The sequence below is a fragment of the Atractosteus spatula genome, chromosome 12 (genome assembly GCF_055471065.1).
Source record: "Atractosteus spatula isolate fAtrSpa1 chromosome 12, fAtrSpa1.hap1, whole genome shotgun sequence".
Lineage (NCBI taxonomy): Eukaryota > Metazoa > Chordata > Actinopteri > Semionotiformes > Lepisosteidae > Atractosteus > Atractosteus spatula.
Genome location: NC_142717.1, coordinates 1,648,115 through 1,670,605, shown reverse-complemented (window position 1 = coordinate 1,670,605; position 22,491 = coordinate 1,648,115). Strand labels below are relative to the sequence as shown.

The following is a 22,491-nucleotide window of genomic DNA, read 5'->3' as shown; positions in this document are numbered from 1 at the left end:
GAGATGTTTAAAATTCTGTGTTCTGCATGTCATTGTAGATAGTGTAACTCAAAGTAATGTTTATTTATATTTGTGCTGAACAGCTCTAATAACAATCAGCAAAACATAATCACTTTAAATAGAAGCTCAAAGCTGGGTAATTAAGACACCAGCTACTGTACATTCATTTTGTTAAATGAGGGATATCAACAAAATTAATGTATGCAGTTTTTTTATTTGTTTATTAACAAGCACTGGCTTCTGAAATGGAGGTGAATTCCTGTGAGAAAGTTTTCCTTTGTAAGTGGATTCATGTTTAACACCTACCTTTCCACAGAATTGAATGAACGAGAGAGAGAGAGAGAGAGAGAGAGAGTAGATTCTGCTTGTAAAGAAACCCTTTTAAAATTAAGAACTATTTTATACATGAGATTGTCAATTACTCTCTTATTTTATTTTACACATATCATGCCCAGCAAATACTGTAACTTGCCTGTCATATGCAACCTATAAGAGCAAACATGTTTAAGAATATACTAATTTATATTGCAATACTACACACACACCACGGTCTGCTGATAATTCACAGCAGTCTTGTCTCATTAAAATATTCCCTCTCTGTTGGTTTAAAAGTTCTTATAGTGATATTATTCCCCCAGACTCTCAAGAGTGATAGTGTTAAGGGGTCAGTCTTTTTTCTGTAAGGTTTTAAATTCACCTATCTACAGTATTTCGGACTTCTTCTCAGAAAAATGAAATGAATGTGACTTAGTGGGAGCCAAATATTCTGAATATTTGTCAAAATCTTCATTTTATTCAACAAAGGTGTAGGACAGCTGTCAACTTTTGCTTTCCGCTTCAATGCACCACTTGTTTTCCCACTGAATAAAACTCCGGTCATATTGTGACAGAAACACGTCAATCAGTTTCACACGAATACTTACACTCAAAGGAAACGCAACTCTCAGGTGAAATGGATTCGAGCAGAAACTTCAAACAAAGATATCAACCAAACGCACAGAAAACATGATGTAACGTACAGCTCAGAGAATCACCATATGTTTTCATGAGAAACACTATCAGAATGAAAACATTAGAAAGGTAGTATCGATCATGAACTCTATTGGCATTAACATAATCCTGGTGCCATTTTCAGTTTGGAAAGACTGCTGTGGGTTGTTCCACCACTCCTTAAGTGCACCTGCAGAGGGACGACCAGTAACAGCTGTTTTCCATAGATGGGCGTGGTGAGTTGGACCCACAGCTGTTCTGTTGGATTCAGGGAGAAAAAGCAAGATCCCAACAGTGATTTCTTCAAATGTGCCACTGTAGTCCAAGCACTGAATGGTCTTGCATTGTCATGCTGGAAAATAACTACTGGACTGGAGTTGCAGGAATGTTAAAAAACAAGCTGTTGCCTAAAGCAATGGTTCCCAATCCTGGCTCTGGAAAAGCACATGTGCTGATTTAATTAAGTTTCTTAAATTAAATTTAATTAAGTATTATTTTGGCATATTTGTACATTTACTCTCGACAAATAGGATTGGTAAATGGTATCATCCCTGTACCGTCATCTGAGTTTCAGAACTGCGCTCGGGTGTCAGGTGTAACCAACTGGACTTCGAGAGAAGGAGAAATATTAGTATCGTTCCCACCTGTCTCAAAGAACAGCAAGCAAGTTGAATAAGGTCTGTAGAGTTCTAGCTGTGCTCATTATTCAAGCAGAAAATGCATTTCTAGACAACTTCTTTCACACACTGTTTCAATTACACCAACCCTTGACAGTGTTTAAAATGTCTAATATTTTTGCACACCAATATAAGATCCCAATGAACTCCATGTATACCAAAAGTAAGATCTAAACCTGGACGAGCTCTGACTGTTGCTGTCAGTGCTTAAAATGCACAGTGAAATACAAACATCATGCAGTTTACTAGTGAGGTGTGACTGGCAATCCTAGAATCCTTTGGTGAAAGGTTGCTGTTGAAGAGTAACGCATAATATCCTTTCATATTCCCTTAATTCCTACGAAGCATTCAGTCACTGACACAGATCACACAGATGTTATTGATCCTCTTAGGTTACAAGGTTTTTATCATCTAATCTCTAAAATTCCTTATTATCTTTTATGCACTGCAATGTCATGACATTAGTTGCAGTGTTAGCTTCATATGCAATGTTGGCCTTCATTTATGCTCTTTGGGGAACATCAAATTACATCAAATGATTTCCCTCAGTCTTAAGTCTCTAAGCCATATATGTTATCTCTACATATGTATATACTGTACTGTATATATTTTGCAATATATTATATATTTTAGATTTTTTCCCAACAATTTATATTTGAATTGACTTGAAATCAATTTGAAGTGAGGGCATATACCTTATATGATTCTGAAGGTGTTTTCATTTATTTCCAAAACCTCGAAGAAACCATGTTACTTAATAATTTCAATCTGAGAACATAGTGCACAACCTGGGAAATAGGTCCACTAACCTAACCGCTGAGAATTTAGAAACCTTTCTGCATAAAACAGTGGTTCCCGTGTACTTTAACATCACTATCAAAAATGTTCAACAATTTGTCTCTAAGGTTTCAAACAGTGAAATGACCATGACCTTTCAGCATCAGTGGCCCAGTTATGTCTTGGTTTGATAGAAAATCTGTAGAGTAAGAGTTAACTCTCTGTCACAGCTACCATCCCTCACTTGTTTTTTTTTATTCATTCAGTTTATCACAGCTGTACAGACTTGCAGACCGATGTTTCTAGCTTCATTAAAAGTGAACCATACAGCCTAAGCTTGTCAACAGAAAAGTTCAGATATGTTCAATATCCTCCAGCATACCTTCAGGTTATATGAGTAAGCTAGCTTGTATTGATTCTACAGAACAAAATCTAACAACACTCACATTTTTTGAGGAGGTGAATCAGAGACAGCATGTTTTGCATCCGAATTTGGGGAATAATTTATAATGGATCACTCAGAACAGTCCGCCTCACTCCCTTAACATCATCAGCTCTAAACATGCCCGGGCAAACCCATCTGTAAGTGCCCCACTCCCTCACTCTAGCTGAGAATTATACGCAGAAAGGATCATCGGGACAGATGTGGCACAACTGGCAGGTGACGCGGCCTCTCTGGTGTGTCCGTTCTCGTCAGCGATGTGAAAACAGATGACTGGCCTCACACGTGTTTTGGAAGGACACACAAGTGCCGTGCATGCCCCCGGGTTACTCTGGGAGCGCCGACAGGCTGTACAAAATTGCCCAGAGAAATAAAACAAACAAGGGTGGAAAATACTGTTCCCACATGATGATACACAAACAAAGTATTAGGTTACCTTCGATTTTTGGCAAATGCGAGGGCAATACCCCCAGTCACTGGGGTATTTCAATTTCAGATTGACAAATAAAGAGGTATTTATAAAAGATTCATTCACGTCAATTGAACAGTAATCACTGGTCTTAAAGACAGCTATAATTGTGAATATTTTTAACTAATACCTACAGTTGATCATATGCTCTCTTCATCATTAATATTATAACCTTTGATTTTCTTTATTCTTTTGTAACCCCTGTGGGTCTGTCCCAGGAATGATCTGCAAAGAAGTATGCTGTTAATTATGCATGATGGCAGGTTTAATTGAAAGCCTGCTGGTCTAGACTTCAAAGAACTCCAGTTTAAAACAGGCTTGCTTGGAGTCTCTGGAAAGAAACCACTCTCTGGCTCTTTCCAAATTGACTTCTTAAATGTCTCCCGCTCTGTATCTGTGTGATTCTGCTGCAACACCATGTTGCTCTTACACAGAATACAGTGCATCCGCACCTAAAAAGTTTTTAGTGTGACATCAGTTGCTCCACTCCGCACAATATCTAAATGGTTATTTTTGTGTAATACAAAATACAGGTCTATCAAAACTAAAAATAGCAAAAATGTCAGGCGAAGTTCACCACAGAAACTCTGATGATGCCATTGAGTAATTTGTCTAATAATATATCTTACGTCTTTGTATATTTTTGTCTCAGGTTAAGATCACGCTTTGGTTCTGTATGCCTGAGTCACGCTCCATATGTGTTTTTTTTTAAATTGAAATGATTGCATTATTTACAAATATAAAAACCTAAATCCCAGGCGCAGGTGCTGTCGGTGAGCAGCTCATACATCACCTATGGAAAGGGTCGACATGTGCAGATGTTCTTGCGCTCCACATCAACAAATAATTGAAACACGCTTGAAGAAAGCGTGTAGGAAGTGTAAATGAAGAGTTTCGATCCCATCTAGACTGACTTAAATGAATCAGAAACAGCACAGGGATAGAAATATATGTTTTTGTTTTTTTTGCTTCGTTTAAACCACATGACTCCCCAACATCCATCTGTTCAACATCTCCTGTATTCTGTTTTACCCTTCGGGTTTCTCTAATAAGCCCAGAGTGAAATCCTCAAGATAGGAAAGAACCTGAAAATAAATTCATAAGCGGAAAGTAGTACTTCAAAAATAAGAGAGCAGAGGGAATACCTTTCTCACCTCAAAGGGCAGCTGGCGATCCAGCGTGAACTCTTCTCATTAGTTCTGCCTACGAATGCTCACACATGCTCACTTTAATCATCAAATAATATCATATACATTTTTAGTTATTTTTGTTAAGTTTGTCAACAACACTTGCCTGTATCCAGCTTAGATCACATTTTATGTCAATCTACCCATAATTCATCTTTTCCGACTCCTTCCTTTAAAATGACTCGAATCTTTCCCGACGAGAGAGCTCCCCGTCGAGCATCTCTTATGTATTCCCTCTGCTTGTTTGTGAGAACCTCACTTAGCCATGAGGAGAGAAGCAGAGCTGGTTTTCTCATGGTTTTCCCAGCGGACTCCTCACTGGTCACACAGGGGGTGACGGGGCAAGCTGTTGAATTCTGTGGTGTAGTATTTATTCAAAACCATGTAAAGCGGGTTGGAAAGTTTTAATATCTCAGTAGTTACAAACATTTTTTATGTAACATACAGCTTTTATAGTAAAAAAAGGATTGTTACTCATGACCACACTGCAAATCACTGGAGAGAGCTGCCCCTTTATACTGTGGGGCACAATGATACAGGAATGGGGAAAGTCATTACATGAGCCATGTGACCCAACTACACATTCACTGATCTCAATTTTGTCACACAAAAAAAGCACATGGATACAAAATTGCGAAATTACAACTCAGCAGCTTATAACATTTCCCTTTGTCAAGTAGAAACTAAAAATGTTAAACATCATTGAAAATGAAAAAACTTATTCTAACCATCTTTCGAGTACAGTAGATATGTATGGTATTCATTTGTTGACATGAGTTAACTGCTCATGTTTTGAACAGGCCCGCTCATCCATGGAGGTGTTAGAATGTAATAAGCCCCACATGCAACCTGGTACAACTAGCCTCCTGTCTGTCATTAAGGAAAAGAGATGCTTCATGCAGGGAGGGGTGTTTGTGAGCTGTACCCACAAACCACTGCTCTACGAATTCCTGTATAGTACTATCTCATATTCACAAACACAAGAATACCAATATCACACATTATCTAAGAGGGTCCAAAATCAACAAAATACTGTAAGTCAAAAATTACTATTCTTTTCAGAATTACATATATATAGCTCTCCTTAACAATGTTGTAACACGTCAGAAACATGAAGGATCATAACCTGTGGCAGATGGCCTTGTGCCTGTGGCCTCACTGTCACTGTCAGGGCTGATTTCTCAGCTGCCTGTGACAACATGCCCCTCTAGAAACTAGACACTATCATCCTTATAAAAATAAGCAAGGTCTCCTATTAAAATAAAATGAAAAATATGATAATAATTTCTCAACTGTCAAATACGAATAATACATTTTGTGTTTCTAAGGTAAGCTAAAAAATCTTAAAACTAGTGACCTTGGAAGTCACTTGCTTGAGGATTTAATAGTCTAATAGTTTTTGTATTTTCACTTCTCAAAAAGCATTAAAATACTTTTAATGAAAACCAACAGCAATTATAAAACATTCTGAAAGAAATCTCATACAAATGTCCAATGTTTATATACTGTATATAACGGCAATAAGAAAAAACATGTTTTACATAATAATTACACAATCAATAATGCATAAATGTGTCATGTAGCATTAAGGAAGAATTATTTTACCCATGTATTGCAAATGTACTTAACATTAACCTGGCTAACTTTGTGAGGTCATCCTTTTTAGAAAGCACTTTTAAAATGGATGACGTTTTTCATTCCATCATTTGCCGGAGATAATTTATGTGGGATTCAGAGATTTTGTGAATTTATTTTTTTTATCAGACTAAAAGAAGAACTCAACCCATGAAAAACCTGTCTTTTTATTATTAACATGCAAAATACAGTGCACACATCCGCTTAATCAGAAAAGAAAAAACTGTTGGTTGGGAGCAGATGAAACTAATACAGTTAGCTATCAACGTTCCTTGATCCAAAATGCTTTACAGTGTAAGAATATTACGAAATTTAGCAAAATCTCAACAAACCTGTAGAAAAACCAATACAGACAACTTGTTTTTTTTTTCTTCAATTATTTTCAAGGCGACATGCTCATATGTAAAGGAGTCAGTTTATCTTCATAAAAATGTCCTCAACAATACAACTGTGAAACAGATGCAAGCCTCTGGGCTAATCATGCAAAAAAATCTTTTAGATAAAAATCACCAAAACGTGCTATTTTTTTTCCCAAGAACTATGTAAACATGTGCAAAGACTTTAGGGGCCGAATGTCCTGGAAGACTCGAAATCGGACAGACACTTGGGCTTGATTCCCTTGCCGTTGTAGTAGTCTACCACTTGGTTGGGAACTTCTGCCAGAACACTTTTTGCCAGAGCTGCAGGGGAAGCCTGTAAATATGAGAAAAAGCAGATTAGTTTGAATTTCAATAACCGTATTGTAACATTTGGGAATGTTCTTGTAGCAAGAAATATGGAAAAATTGGAAATCCGACTGAAATTCTGTTAAGAAAGTATTTTTCCCCAAGAGCTTATTGTTGACTGTTAAATCAAGACTGGCACCGTGAGACAAGAAACAGTGATACACTGGTCAGTGTACTCCACGTCTTGAAGCAACAGGGAAAAACGTTATCTTTGTGCATCCAACATCATTCTCCACAAAATGAGAAATCACAAAAGGAGTCGATCCTTGTATCATGTAGTACATAAAAAAATTTATATCTACAGTATAGTGTCTGGGAGTACAAAAAAGTGTCAACACACAAACAGATTGTTTGAAATTCCATGCCTGATTATTTTCAAGCAGCATTCAGCTTGTGATTTTAACTCCACATCAAATCTCTCCACACCAAAGGAAACAGTAAAAAATACACAAGGAGTGCACACCTCCTCCTAAAACTTCAATCCGAAGAGCTCTTGAGATGACTGTTATAGAGGCAGGAAAGAATGTCTTAGTGTTTTGCACATCAAAAAGAAAATAGCATGTTAGACTAAAAGCAGAAGACAGACTGTTAAAATGTTCTGTACTGTAACACAAAAGTAGTAAAATGAAAAACCAAAAATACGCTGTTTATGCACATGAAACAGAGTTCCTTTGAACCTGTTATTATGACTTAATTCCCCAGGAAGGACTTTGTTTTCAAAGTGAAAACAGCCCCTAACAGACTCCTTGGTTCAGTCAAGTATTTAATGGGAGAGAAGAGCAACAGGTTTTCAAACTGATGTTTGATGGCGTTGCTCCTACCAGCCCCCGAATCTTAACAGAGCATGGAAAGACAGTTAGAGTATATTAGGACAATGTGATCAACAATAAGGAACATTATCTTTAATCTGCATGACAGAAAGAAGTATATCCAGCTGTGATGGTGAACAGGGGGTGGAGTGAGGAGGGGTGAGAAAAAACCAACAAGATGTAAGAAAGATGTTCATCATTGCGTATCTTGAGAATGTGGATAAATTGTCTGTAGACGTCGGTAGATAAATAAAGGCAAATCTTCTCTTCTTAGCTCTACTCTTGTAAGATTCTCCAGATCAAATCATGTGTACCAACGACTCACAAAATAAACCGAACATTCTGCATGTACTGTAGTATGCAAATACATTGTTTTTCTCATTTTATTTTAATGCTAGAACACATTAACCTTTGCTGATTTTCTACAGTGCTTTATTAGTCATTAACTTCCCTATAACTGCAAAAACGCAGTTTTATTACAAACTCTCATTAGCTATGGCCCGCAACACCTCCCTCCTGCCTGACAGATTTCAGATTGACAGAGCATACTGGCACCTGAACTGGAAAGCTTTTGAGATGCAGAAAGAGAAACCGAATTCAAAATTGACTGAAAACTTAAAATCTAAAATATTGCACTTGTTCAACATCTACTTCTCAAGCTTACTCCAGAAATGTGAAAATGAATTTAAGACTACTAAGAAAAATTAAGAATATTTAATGTAGTTTATGATAAAAGGAGGACAAGGAGCCCAATATTTGTTGAATGAACAACCTTCCTCTATTTCTGAACACCGTAGCTCTATAGCGACCTCCTGGTTAATCTTGATTTACATCAGAGCAAGTGAATTCAAGCTAAAATATCAATGAAAAATGTGTCTGCAATCACACGTGACTGTGTCTTCAGAAACTTTGTTACATAAAATGCCACAAATTCCTAAAGAGCTTTAGATCAATGAATTTGGTTAGTTACAGTTTCCCTGACATCAAAAGAAAATGGGTCCTTCTATTTTCTGTAATCGCCATAAAATTCCAGCAACACAGTCGGCTTTGGCTCATTCTCACTGTTGTAATAAAATCCTGGCAGATGGCTTTGTCCTTTCTATCAAATTTTAACTCTGCTCTGTTCCCAGGACGTATATTATATTTCCAGTTTTGCAGCAATGCCAGGCATTATTCTGACTTGGCGTGTTTTTGAATATGATTATTATGTTGACAGCAGAAAAAATAAACACAGTTGGTTAATCCAATAAAGCTTCAAAGTTACTAGCAAGACATATGGCACTGTAAGGGATTAGTAAAATGACAATTTAATTATTTGTTCAATACTGTACACTAGTTTAATATTTTATTACTAGGAAATTAATGAGTTTTGTTTTTCAGATCAGCAGCTTCTACCTTATTTCATTATGTTTGATACATTATAAAACAAATTAGATCTATTTATTTTCATTTAAATTTTCAGTTACTGTAGATCATAACATTACAGCAACGCTACTGATTTGGGGTTTGAAATCATAGCTTGTGGGCGCTATCTTTGAAGGTTGTCATAAAAGGCAAGTTCCCTTCTGTTATCATTTTCATAGATTCCTCCAGTATATAATTGCCTCTAGAAGTCACCTTTCAGGAATCGATTAGTCCCTTACTTAGCAATGAATGTAGTCTTCAACAGCCTCAGGGAAACCTTCTGCTTGTCAAAAGAGCAGCCTCTCTCTCTGAGAATCCTGCATGTATTAAATAAATGAGCCATTAAGGAAAAGGGGGATTTGAGATATAATAAATGAGATGGAGTCACTTGCTCACACAGCTGAGAAATATGATTTTTCATAAAACACAGCAGACTTACGTTAGGTTCCAAGAGGCTCATCGTTTTATTTCAACATCATTCCCCCTAACTCTTCCCCTATATTTACAAATCTGTGCATCGCAAAACAAAATCCATCATGCAGTGGTTCTCTCTGAATCCTGGTTCTCAGAGATCTCTGCTCTGCTGGGTTTTTGCCCCAGCTGGGCCCATATTCACCACTGCTAATTGTATCTGCTTGCATTTTTACATGCAGCCCGTAGTTTCAAACCAAGTAACTAAAGTGCATTGTTTCCAACATCTTCAGGGCAAGAAACTTTACGCCGTTTCTCATCAGTGTCCTAGTTAAGGATCTGCTCCCTTACTTCTGACTGACAAGCTCAGAGTTTAATGAACAGACACAGGTGGGAATGTCAACGTATCAGACCGAGCCACAGTGGGTGGCAGTTTTTCCTTCTGCTTACATCAGAATTGGTCACATTTCATCTTAACACACCTGAACACAGGCAGTTCTGAAACCCAGTAATTAGTACAGGACTACTGGAGAACCGCACAATTACAGATCCCATTATTTTTAACAGTTGAAAGTAAATTTAAAATATTTCATATAAAACAGTGAAGTACAAAAAAAAAGATCAATAACAAAGTTGACTTCATTCCTTCAAATGAGTCTGCGGCTCTGAACCTTGATTTAAGCTGAGGAACTCATCTTAAAGTGTAATTTTATTTTCAGGTGAGAATCAAACATACTGTACAGTGCACCTTAACTGTAACTAATCTGGATAACACTGAACCTCAACTTTCGACTATACTGGTTACCCATAAGAAAAGCAATTTACGCCAATAAAGTATTCAGACAACGATTTTCTAAAACTGCACGCAAAGATGATAATGAGATACTCAGTTAAATCAAATAATCATTTTTTTCTGATAAATGAGAGAAAACAATAAATACTAGTGGGATATTATTACTTTGTAATTGTTTTGCTTGGACCTCCATGAAAATAAAAAGGAAATTTCAGTGAGAATTTCAGCAAAATCAGTGAATTCGATTTTATTTATAATTTTCAACAAATCTGTATGTTGTATTGAAATACCTATAAAATGTAGAACACCTTGTCATTGTATGGAATTATTTTGTACACTGTAATGCATGTCCTTAAAAGCATATGGAGAGATCTGAGATTCAAAGCTCTAACTAGTCCAACTGATTACAGTACATGCCAAAACCATTGTAAATGTTTTATTGATAGTTCCTGTAGGCTGGCACTAACAGTACTGAGTGCCAGTCACAGGTAAATCCCAGTTTGAGGAATGTGCTCAGAAAGGAAAGAATGAAACAACCTTGAGTGGAAGCAAATAAGAAGGTACAATCAACTTTGGACTTTTGGACATTCGGATGTGTAAATCATATACATAAATTGTATGCGGCCTGTATGATACGTACATAGTATAAATATTAATGCACATAAATAGGTGCACAAAAAGGTGCAGTATTTGAAGCCAATAATTGCGAATTTCCTCTTAAAACATGACGTACATGCTCGCTGCAGTGCTAAAAGGATTAATCTGTAAACAAGGGAAGCAGGCAGAGCGAGAAGAAGACTCCGACGTCGGGCTGGAGAAGCACATGGACATGAGCAGGGTCTGTGGTGCCATTCTTACATTGGCCACCTATCCGTCCTCCCAGAGATACAGCAGAAACATGCCACTATGAGATTGCTTTTCACCCGCTATTATTTATTGTAACACCCACTGTACCCTGCTTCGGCACCAATGATCAAAGAAAAAAAATCAAACGATAAACAGGAGCTGGCTGTACTGTACCAATATAAGATCCCTGAGAGGCCTCTCTATAGTTACATTCCTTTTCTTTTTCATCATCATTTGGCACACTGGAAGCCCTCACCACCCTGCCTTGAAGTTCGCACGAGGAAAGCAGTCAGGACCACGCTACACGGTTATTAATCAGGTGGAGTGAAAATGAACTATGCTGCTGAAGTCACTACAAGGTGTGGGTGTTGTGTGAGGAATATTCGTTATAGTCTCCAAGAAACTGTACATGTGCAAAACATAAAACTTGGGTTTCAAGCATATTTATTTTAAAGCTTAGGATATTTGTTATATGCATGAAGTAATATTTTCTAAGAAATATTTCATTTTAACAGTTGGAAGTCTTACCAAGGTATAGTTGAGATGGTAATTTCATCCCAATCAATCCAATCAATCAATACAGATATTTCTATGACCAATAACCAAGTGAACCCTTTGCTTTATGCCAAGATATGCCTATGCCTTCAAAATGTCAGTAAGAATTAGGTGCAAAGGATTCTCTTCTAGAGATTAATTAGCCCCTAACTAAAAAATAGATATGGTGATCGTGCTTTGCCTCCTGTATTTAGTTGTAGATAAAAATGAGTAAAAAGTAAAGAGGATGATGATTATTTCACATGGCAACTTTAAAAATAATTGTGACAAATCAATAATTTCTCTCAACAGGCTTCATTCGAAGGCACGAATGCATGAATGTAGATTCTGTTCCGAATTGTAAACGTACGCCACTGTGTCAAGACCCTAAGTGGAGTCCAGGCTGCACAGACTTTCTCGGTGTGAAGCTATTTCTTGTCTTGGCAGCCTCCTCAGCTTCCTCTATTACCAACGAGCAATGGAGCATTTTAGTATCAATCAATCATATCTACGACCTATTGATACTAAACCTCTCATGTCATCTTGTTCAACTATTAATTCTTTTTTCATTACAGTTTAAGAGTACATACGGTAATTAGCAGTGAGTACATTTATGCTTTGAATCATTAAATCTTGTCACATTAAGAGAGCTAGGGAAATTAACAGAGAGCATATTTAGTACCATTTCAGCTCTATACATATTCTGCATGGCCTCCTCAGAATAGTAATGAGCTGATTATGTAACTAACCTGTGGCATCTCTGCCACTGAGCTATCCACATCCCCCTGTATTAATTGTTCTTCAAGGTGTTCTTTTGATTTGAGCAGCAGCCTGCCTGAACAGAGCTAAACCAATCTGAAAAATCAGGTCAAACAAGTACAGATCACACAGACAGACCCAGGAAGTGTTGTGTTGATGGGATCTGGAAAAGATACTTCAGGAAACAACACTTGATTGCATATGGTTTTTATGAAAAGCATGTACTTCTCATTTCACAAATCAAAATTGAACACTTTTGCAGACTCTTCACTAAATGTTCTGAGAGATACGGTGAATCTGAGCACATATAAAATATGGCATAGGTTAAAAGCAATGTGTCAAAGTCACATTTGTGAAATTAGCGGGATTGTAACATTACACCACATGATGACAAAATGAAATAAAACTGAACTCACATGTTTGAAATTCCTAAATGGCACAAACTGCACAATATCCCGAAGAACCGGTTCACCCTTGGGAGACCTGAGGATGCCATCGTCCCCGTCCAGCATCTGCATGTCGCTGAAGTCCGCGTTGCCGATGCCCACGATGATGACAGACATGGGGAGATGGGAGGCATGGACAATGGCCTCTCTGGTGTCGGCCATGTCTGTGATCACTCCGTCCGTCAGGATCAGCAGGATGAAGTATTGCTGTCGCAAGAGGGAGCAGGGTTAGTTCGTGTCACGAAATGTCACACAGATTAGATTTTGGATTTAACCTTCTTAAACCCTTTCACAAACACCTGAAGCAGCAGAATAATGAATTCCTGGCTGGCAGACTACAGAAAGCTACTGTAAGTCATGAGTGAATCAAGCCAGGTTGCAGAGCGACTTCATCCTCAGAGCCCAAGCGAATGATAAGCTCCATTACAATACGACTTCTGCCCAACTCAAAGTTTCATCAAGGAGTGTACCTTAGTGGGGAACTGAAAAATATATTTTTGAGTGTCCTCAGAAGTGTTCTACAGTGATGTTACGCTCATGGCAGAATCTGTGTGAAAGCATATCAAAATTGAATTACGGTATATGAGAATCAGTAGAGCTGAAGAGAAAGAGTATTTTCGGAACAACGACAGGAGAAAACCTAACCTTCACAGCTCCTCTTACCATGGCTTCCTTTGTGTGCATCTCTTCAGACGCGGAGTTGGCCACTTTCATAATAATCGGGGCGATGTTTGTTGGCCCATAGAGCTGAATTTTCGGAAGGCAGTTCTGATAAGCTTCAACAACCCCTTGTATACCTTTGAGTAAAAAAGAAGCAAAGTGGAACAATTAAATTGTACGAGGATAACTTAATTCCCTTACATAAATATCAGATGTTTATGCAATGATACCTTAATATTAATCAGATATTTACAGGGTGTTCCCTTGAGTATCGAGGCTCTGATCATTACCTTTTAAACTATACTGTATGTCCTTAGAACAAGGTGTGTTTTTTTCAGAAAGAAGGAGCTATTTTGAAAAATTTTAAACCTTCAAGGAATCATCCTAAAGACCTTGTGTCAAAATAAAATCATCCATTTTTTAACCCTTAACGGTCTGCAAAATTTCAGCAGGCTAAGACGTGTCTGAATTGCAAACTGCAATGTGTGCTGTTTTTGTAAGAGGACGATTATCCATTATCCACAGCTGTGTGATCTCACAGTTGGTCATGGAAAAGTGTCAAAACACAGGGCACCAGGCAGGACTACATCTCAGAAGGGACACCAGCCCATCGCAGTGCACGGGCGCATAGAGGGGGATAGATCAGAGATACTAATTAGCCCAGGCAGCATGTCTGTCGAAGAAGAAAGGAAATTTGAGCACCTGGGGAAAACGCAACAAGAACAAGGTATAACACGGTAACTCCACACTGTAGCAGTCCCAGTCTGGAATTGAACCTTTGACCCAAAAGTAATAAAACAGCAGCAGTAACACTCAAGCCACAGCGCTGACCCCCCCACCCCACCCAAAAAAGCATACTATTTCTTATCAAAGACATTCATACAGAACAATGCTGGATTTCGAAACGGAATGCTCCATTATTCTTGGTCTACTTCCAGAAACTGTCCATGGACTCCTAACAGATATATTCAAGGATAGTGCAATTGGATACATCCAGATAAGATAAGGACTTTTTGAAATACACTTCCTTAGAGGCTGGCCATATTACTGCTCAACACACATCTATTCATTACACACTTCCCCACCACGCAAAGCAATAACAACCCTGTGGAATACACAAGAACATTATAAAGTAATTTGAATGCCTCTTCTAAAGCAGTGGTTATCAGCCCTGGAACTGGAGACCATCTCCAGGGGACATCTCTCTGTAAGACTAACTGGAAAAACATCACCTGTTTGTGGGAAGATTAGGAACACTTGAAAGTTATTGATCAATCTAGTAACAAACATGTTCAATTAACTTCTTAATTAACTGTGGTCATTGAGGGCTGGAGGGTTTTGTGATGTGTTCCAAATGGTCTCTAAATTACTTAATTTAACAAATCAGCTGTTTAACTGATCACAATCAGACTGCTCCAGTCTTTAGACTCTTTAATCGCCACCTATAAAATGTTCTTATAAAGTAACCATATACAGTATTTTGAAAATATACTGTATACTGTATACAACTTTCTGAAAGCTAAAATTGAAAACAGAACTGTGCTTATAATGTTTGCAGCTGGTTTTGGGGGTAGGTTTTTCACAAACAATCTTACAATTCAACAACTCATTTTCGTAACTAATTTTCATGTCAGCATTAAAATAGCTACACTACCACTAGTAAATGATAAAGTTGAAACAGGAATAGGAATGGACCTCTGACATCTCAAATAGAAAACCACCGTTGACAAAGATCTAAAGTATAGAAACTGAACAATGTGACCAATGTTAACCTGATTAACTGAACAAACTATTTGTATACACACCAAATAACCACAGCCAACAAACTAAAGTACCCATTCAGATTCCTACAAGTCATTTCTAGTTCACAGCACCATTAGGAGCAACTATAAGAAATGTTCTACAGATGTTTGATTTAAAAAAAACAAAGAATGGAAGATGCATTGCAAATGTATACATTTATTTTGAGAGTGAAGATTGTGCTTTACATATCATGTTTCATGTGTCAATTTATTACTTAAAGTTATTTCTTCATCTGGTAATCATTTTCTGCAAAAACACATTTGCTCTTCTTTATGGTCTCTTAGGTAACCAAGTACTTTCATCATATATTTTAGTCCTGAACTGTAATGACATTGATAACCCTCACCATCTTTTCTTCTAAGGTCATATTATTGACAACATGTTCAGGTATCATTTACTTGGCTGGAATATTAATTATTACAAAAAGTTATGTCAAATAATGTCAAAAGCCAAAACTTGCAAAAGCGAGTGCATAATTATGTCCAGACTGGCAATACCGATGGCGTAAATCTAATTGAAGTCTGCAAATGCAAAACAAAATGTCAAGTAGCAAGTGTGCAGACGTTCTTTAAAACACCTTTTGGGACAAAAGTACTTAGAATTTATGTCCCAGCCAGACTATTTATTCCCATTATCATGAACTGTAATCTTTTTTATTCATTGCATCAGCTGCAAGTGTATGACACATAAATCCTTAATCAGTAAAGCAGCATATGACAACTCCAAAACTAACTTCAAATAGTCTCATAAACAAGGAGCCATTTCAGGGTATAAAATATTAATTAAATAAAAGGTCAGGAAATGCAAGTATTCCTGGTAGGTGAGGATAATACCACTCAAAACAGAAGGCCTGCAGAAGGCTTTGAAATACCTCATTTATAGGGAGGCACATTGATGTTTTCTGTATACACCGAATAACGGTTTTAACTCTGTTGTTTGAACACTTTGATTTTGTGGATGGCCTCATCAACCTGTATGGGGCATTTAAAAAAAACCCACAACGCGGGTCTGCTTTTCAGCTCATTTGTTCTCCTCACAGCCAGGCACTAATATCCCTAGGTTATTAACAAACAAATTAATTTAATTGCAATCTGCTTTTGTGACTGCAAACTTATTTATTATTCATGTGATACACATCCCTAAAATGTTATTCATTTACAGAAACTAAATTATTTAAGCTTTCATAAAACATTGATATATATATATATATGGCGCCCGCCATAAGTATAGGAACAGTGAAGTCAAAATTGCTATTTCTGATGTTTAATCACACAGTGAGATGCAAAGATGAATATGAGGCAAAATTTGGTGGCTTGTATTTATCTAACTCATCGTATAAGTGTTTGTCTGTGGTACAATCTGGCATTACAGTGGGTCAGTGAACTACTGTACGGTGATCGTCATCATGATGTAGTCTTTGAGCTGAGTTGGGAGGTCTTTGAGTTGTGAAGAGCAATGTCACATTTAAAGATTAAGGGATGAAACAGATATCTGTCTTGCTGTAACAACAGGTAGAATACCAGTCTCAGATACCAAATGAGCACGAAACACAGCTGAATGGCAAATGCCGCAGGTCAAAGGGGATGCAGAATCGGGATTCATTAGAAAATGCCTTCCATAGGCAATATTTTGGGATCCATCATCCCTGAAGCACTGGGCTCAAGGCGGGATACACCTTGGGTGGGATGCCAGTTCATCACAGGGCACATACAGACACAGTCACACCTGGGGCCGGTGTTCCCAGAAACCAATTAACCTGCCAGCATGTTGCAGATTGCAGATTCTTTTATCCCTTTCAACTATAGGGAATTTTTTAACTATAGGGACCGAAATAAACCACATCTAATTGTTCATATCATGGCAGGGATTTCTTTTGTTTCAATGCAGCACATTTTATTTTCTTGTAGATTATATCCCGTTATGACTTCGTGTCGGGTGTCTTCCTACACTGTGTCGGCTGTGTTTTTTACGTACTGAAGCTTGTGATTCAGCATTTGCTTTCCATGCTGAAATTGCTCTGAACAGATTTGTTCCATATGTGCCTGTCCAGAGTGGTTTGTCAGCAGGCTCCCTGGGGCTTTGGAGTATTTTTCTGGTAAGGATCCTGCTTAAACCATTTAAATCCTGGTAAAGTGTTGCTTCCTATGGACGGCACTAAAAGTTGACACCACTGAAAGGTCAGTATTTTCCTTCCCAAAGAGGAATAAACTTAAAGACGTCTGGCTGGACACAGCACACATGGTTCTGTGGGGCATGTGGGTGAATCAGGGAGTAAAATCAGTGTCATCTTTGAAAATTCAGCCAGTCACAAGAACCCCTGCAAAAAAATCTCCTTCATCTAAAGGAAATCTTCATCTAAAATTACATATACAGCATGTCAAGTAAGATGTGTTACAGAAGGCTGGCACTGCCCTTTGACGTTAGCCTGCCTGTAAAGCCATGTGCCCAAGATGTTCCAGGCTTTACAAATGTACATTTTTACGTAGCAAAATAAAAAACTTCTCCCAGCTCTCTAACTTTTTACCTCAGATCTCCCAGCTCCCTGGGAGCTCCTCTCTCCACTAACACCATTCCATTTCTGACTGCTGCAACACAGCCCTTTATCCAAACAAGCCCACGCAAGAATGCCACTCAATTAGTTCTCTAATTACAAACACAGGCGAGAGAAATACAAGCGCATTATCTCTGGCCGTCTCACTGGAGGCCTCTGGTGGCAGGCCAATTGCCATTACAAATACAAATTTATAATGCTCGAATGTCTATTGAATATCCTAAACTGTAGGATTTCTATTTGTCCAAACTCTGTTCTACCTTGTTTTCACAAAAGGAAAAAAACAGAGTTTTTAACACGATAATTAAACCTTTATGAAAATGGCTCTAAGTCTGGAAAAAAAAACAGAAAGAAGGAGACTGGCCATTTAGTTCTCTTCGGATGCTTTGTATTTTCAAAATTAATTTGGCAGACAAATCCGAAAATAAATAGATTAATTCAATCAACATTTACACATTTGGTAGAGCAATAGCTTACTCATGGCTCTGGTAAAACTTAAAATGTATGTGAGAGCAATTACTAATTAACACAAACCACAAACAAAATAAAGCAAATGTCATGATTTAAAATGATTATTTAGGTAATCGTTTAGAATTTGGGGATCTCTGTATAAATTGGTCTAAATCAGACTTCTGTAAACAAACTGAATTTTGCAAAAGCTGCATATTTTCCAGCCACATTAAAGTTTAATGGAATTAAATTGTCAACGTACTTCACCCAGGTTACAGTGTATTGATCCTACAGTAAGTAGGATCAAACCTCTGAGCAACATCAGCCTATCAATTTCAACACTTATTTGAGCAACAACCACCTTGTGAAAATGTCATTTAAAAGTTTCATTTTTAAAAGTTCATCCATAAAACTAAATACATATTACTGCCCATCAGCCAAAGCACTATGTGAAAAGAAATGCTACACAGTAATTTCTATGACACCACCACAGTTTTCTCTAAATTGAAGAAGAAAAACATGTTTTTGTCTATTGTAGACTGTAATTTTTCCTGATGAATTCACTGTTTAAATCTCCAGTGTAAAACAGAAAAGAAGAATTACCTAGAGCCTCAGCCTGCAACTCCATTAGTCTCTCTTTGACTTATTAATTTTTTAGCTTGATCAGTAATTTCAATTTGCCCAAAAAAACCAAATCATATACTGGCAGAGAAAACTTAATGCACTTGGGGGTGCATGCAGGGAGATCTCTGTGCAAAATAGGACTTTTTGGTTCTTTTCTCTTCCACTTGAGGAATGAAGCACTCCAGCCTTTTTAAAAAAATACAAAAAACAAAACAAAAGAAATGCTCTTCCTTTGACTTTGAACATCTGTGCAATTACTCTAACCCCAGCACATGTCCCAAAACTCAAATTCCCCTCCACATGAAGCTGCATATTCAAATCAGATTAAATCTTTATGGTTGTCTTGTGCCCTTGCTTCATATAATGGGCTGAAGACTCTCTAGCTTACAGTGCTCCAGTGGCCTCTTTACTGCCAATATTCATTTTTCATTGCTCTTGTCAGTTTGTGTGATATAATAATCTCTCAACATTATTCTCCCATCCAATGCTTTTTCTTTTATCTACCATTATCTGTATATATACTGTTTCAGATATGTTTAGATATTCTCTCATTTAGTATGTCGATGAGCTGTTGCAAGGCCTCCATCTGTACGTTATGTTCCCACTATGTGAATGCTGCCGTCTATAGATGATAAAAATGGCACTTCACAGACTGCAAAGACACACAAACAAATCTATTTTTAACAACATTAAATGAAGATGTTACAATGATTTGTCATTACACTCTTAAAACTCATTATCCATCTATTATAAAATACTCTGAATTATGAGTTAGTGTTTTGACTGAAACAGAAGACCTGTCAATCAGCACAGATTTGGAAACATGTGGCATTCTCTGCCTTTGTGTTTCGAGACTGTCTGCACTGTATTAGTACGGCCATACTGCAACAGCACTGTACCTTGCTGCTGTGCTTTCATAGCATGTTCAAACTACAATGGCAATGTGAGGAATTCAGAATTGTATTGGTGTTACATCAATTTCCTTATGAAAAAAATATGTACATGTAAGATAAGGCCAAAAGAAAGAACACACTAGCCGATCTTTGTACAAAACACAACACTGACATAGATAAAGTTTCATAACACGTATCCATAATACAGCAAAATGTTTGGACTGGAATTATAAGTCATTACAAATGTTTAAAAATAGACACACTGTATATAGAACACTTGACTACATTGTTTTCTAACTCAGTGTGTTAACAGAATTTTTACAAATAACAGATTTCTAGGATAAGAAACTTCATTCTGACTGGATAAACTATGGTAAACATAAAGATCATTGACTTGTTATGTAAGATAACTACATTACATACTGTAAGATACATTGAACCAGGTTAGAGAGGTCAGTTGTGAGAAGAAACAAAAACAGTTTTCAACATATAGTAGAGTGTGGATGCACACAGCATGACTGTAAGCAATGGAAAATAAAACTCACCAGCACATTCTGGGTTGTCTTCATTAAAGTTCACAGCAAAATCATGAGACACCTAAGAGACATAAAAACAAAGTACATACGAAGTATATTGGGCTAATAAATTAATAGCATGTAAAGGGCTCAAAGCTGTAAATGAATCTACCAGTAGCCATATACCCGTGGTAAAGTTTACTCATAAAAGTGCTGAAGTGGATTGTTCCATTAAGGCTAAAATGAGAGGCTTAATTCAACACATAAAAACTGCAAATATTTTATTCATCTACAGAACATACCTCTTCTTCGCTATCGTCATTATGGAAATAGGTCTATAATGATTCTCTAAGTTAGAATTCAATTAAGACAGCAAGACTGACCAGTCTGCATCAAGGCGTGGCATTACAATTGTGCTGAAAACAATTTAGAAACCTGTGGAGCCCCCCGAGCTGACAAAGCTCCTGCCTCTAACCTCTTCAGAATGATTTAGAATGTAGTTGAAAAAGAGAGTGTGGGGAGACTGAGTAGAGGCTCAATCTACACATCGCCAGTACGCAGGTAAACAAGTTTAATGAGCAGCTGCTGCAGAGGAGTGCCACATAACTCTGGTGCTATCCAAAGAGTTTCTTTAATAATGCAGAGCCTCGGTAATTGATCTAGTCTTTGTGGTTTTCTGTTTAACACTTTAGCTTATATTAAGAATTTCCTTGGTAGAACAGCATCAAAACCTGGGTCCCCTGGAAAAACTGAGAATACCTGATGGTTTGGTCTACATTTTGTTCTGCAAATATAACATAACTATTCTCTGTTTAGCAGTAAGGATGGCAATCCAAACAGTGAAATCAGTCCCGATGAATAAGAAGGAGCTTACTCATGTTTTGTACTGTGCTGTATACTGTATGTGTCCTCTGAGACTTGCGTCACTATATTGAATATCAATGCATCGCTTTTCCAAAGTGTCCATCATTGTAACTAAAAAGCATACTGTAGGTCTTACCTTAAAGTCAGGTGGTATTCTTGCTCCAAAACCAAATGCAGGAAACATTTTGTCACTAAATAGAAGAAGACAATGAAAGTGTAAGTTTCCTTCTTTCGACAGGAGGCAATTTAGCTCACTAAAAATACGGTAAGTTTTGTTTTTGGTTTTATCAGGTTTAAGGTTAAACTAATCTTCTTACCAAATTTGTTCCGCTATTAGCATTGTTATAAACTTAATTTTTTAACTGCAACTGCACTGTAGTCTTGGATCTTGTAATGTATCCCTTCTGTATAACCTCTTTCTAACGTTTTGCTTTATTGTTAGAAAGGTCATGGGCACCACAGTCCTCTTTAGTTTGAAGCCAATCCATTGATCTCACATTAAGCCACATTATCCTCAGTGGCCTAGTAGCTCAAAATACGTTAGAATAATGTTAGTGTAATACGGAAATCAGTGTTTACAGCCTGCCTCGCATCATGTAATTGTACCTGAGTGGCAGTCTTAAATTTGCTAAGAAAGATATGAATTACAAATCGATGTTGGAGGCGGCCTAAGCTATTCTGAGCCAAAGTCAAGGTCATTTTCATAGATTTCTTTGTACAACAAATGGAAAATTAAGCCAGGGAAGATTCAGATGAACTGAATCAGCAAAACTACACTGTTTAATTCTGTCTCAGGCACACACTTCACACCCTCTGCCATCTGGAAAGATCCATTCCACAGAGGAGAGGAAGTTTCTGCAAGGACGTTGTTTGATTTTAATCCTAGCAAGCTGGAAGTGGGATGAGATTTTCTCTTGTGTAAACTGTTAATGACCTGTTCTCACATGAATAAATGAGCTTCTTGATTGTACCGATAATAAGGAACTCTGTGTGAGATCTACCTCTTGCATTTAATTTTTAATAAGTCATCACTCATCAACATACCCTGAACGCAAACTAACTTAGAAGAGGAACATTTTCTGCTGTTATTTTGTGTAAGTGTAAGTTTACAGCCTGTTTTTTCCCTGGTTTGTTTTTGTGTATCCATTGAGAATACAAGTTGGTGAATAATACAAGGTGATGTGCTGCACTCTATTGTCCATTTTTAATCAGTGTGAAATATTGGTG

General features: G+C 37.4%; 1 protein-coding gene across 1 annotated transcript in view; it reads right to left on the bottom strand.

The window, feature by feature from the left end:
- Window positions 1–4,933: 4,933 nt before the first annotated feature.
- Window positions 4,934–22,491, bottom strand: part of cpne4a (copine 4a) — an 81,314-nt gene continuing 63,756 nt past the window's right edge. Inside the window, exons 13-17 of the mRNA XM_088929482.1 lie at window positions 21,401–21,455; window positions 20,431–20,482; window positions 13,568–13,701; window positions 12,875–13,111; window positions 4,934–6,870 (exon numbers count right to left, since the gene is read on the bottom strand). Coding sequence (XP_088785608.1) covers window positions 6,739–6,870; window positions 12,875–13,111; window positions 13,568–13,701; window positions 20,431–20,482; window positions 21,401–21,455 — 610 coding nt within the window. The 3' untranslated portion in view covers window positions 4,934–6,738. The remainder of the gene's footprint in view (window positions 6,871–12,874; window positions 13,112–13,567; window positions 13,702–20,430; window positions 20,483–21,400; window positions 21,456–22,491) is intronic.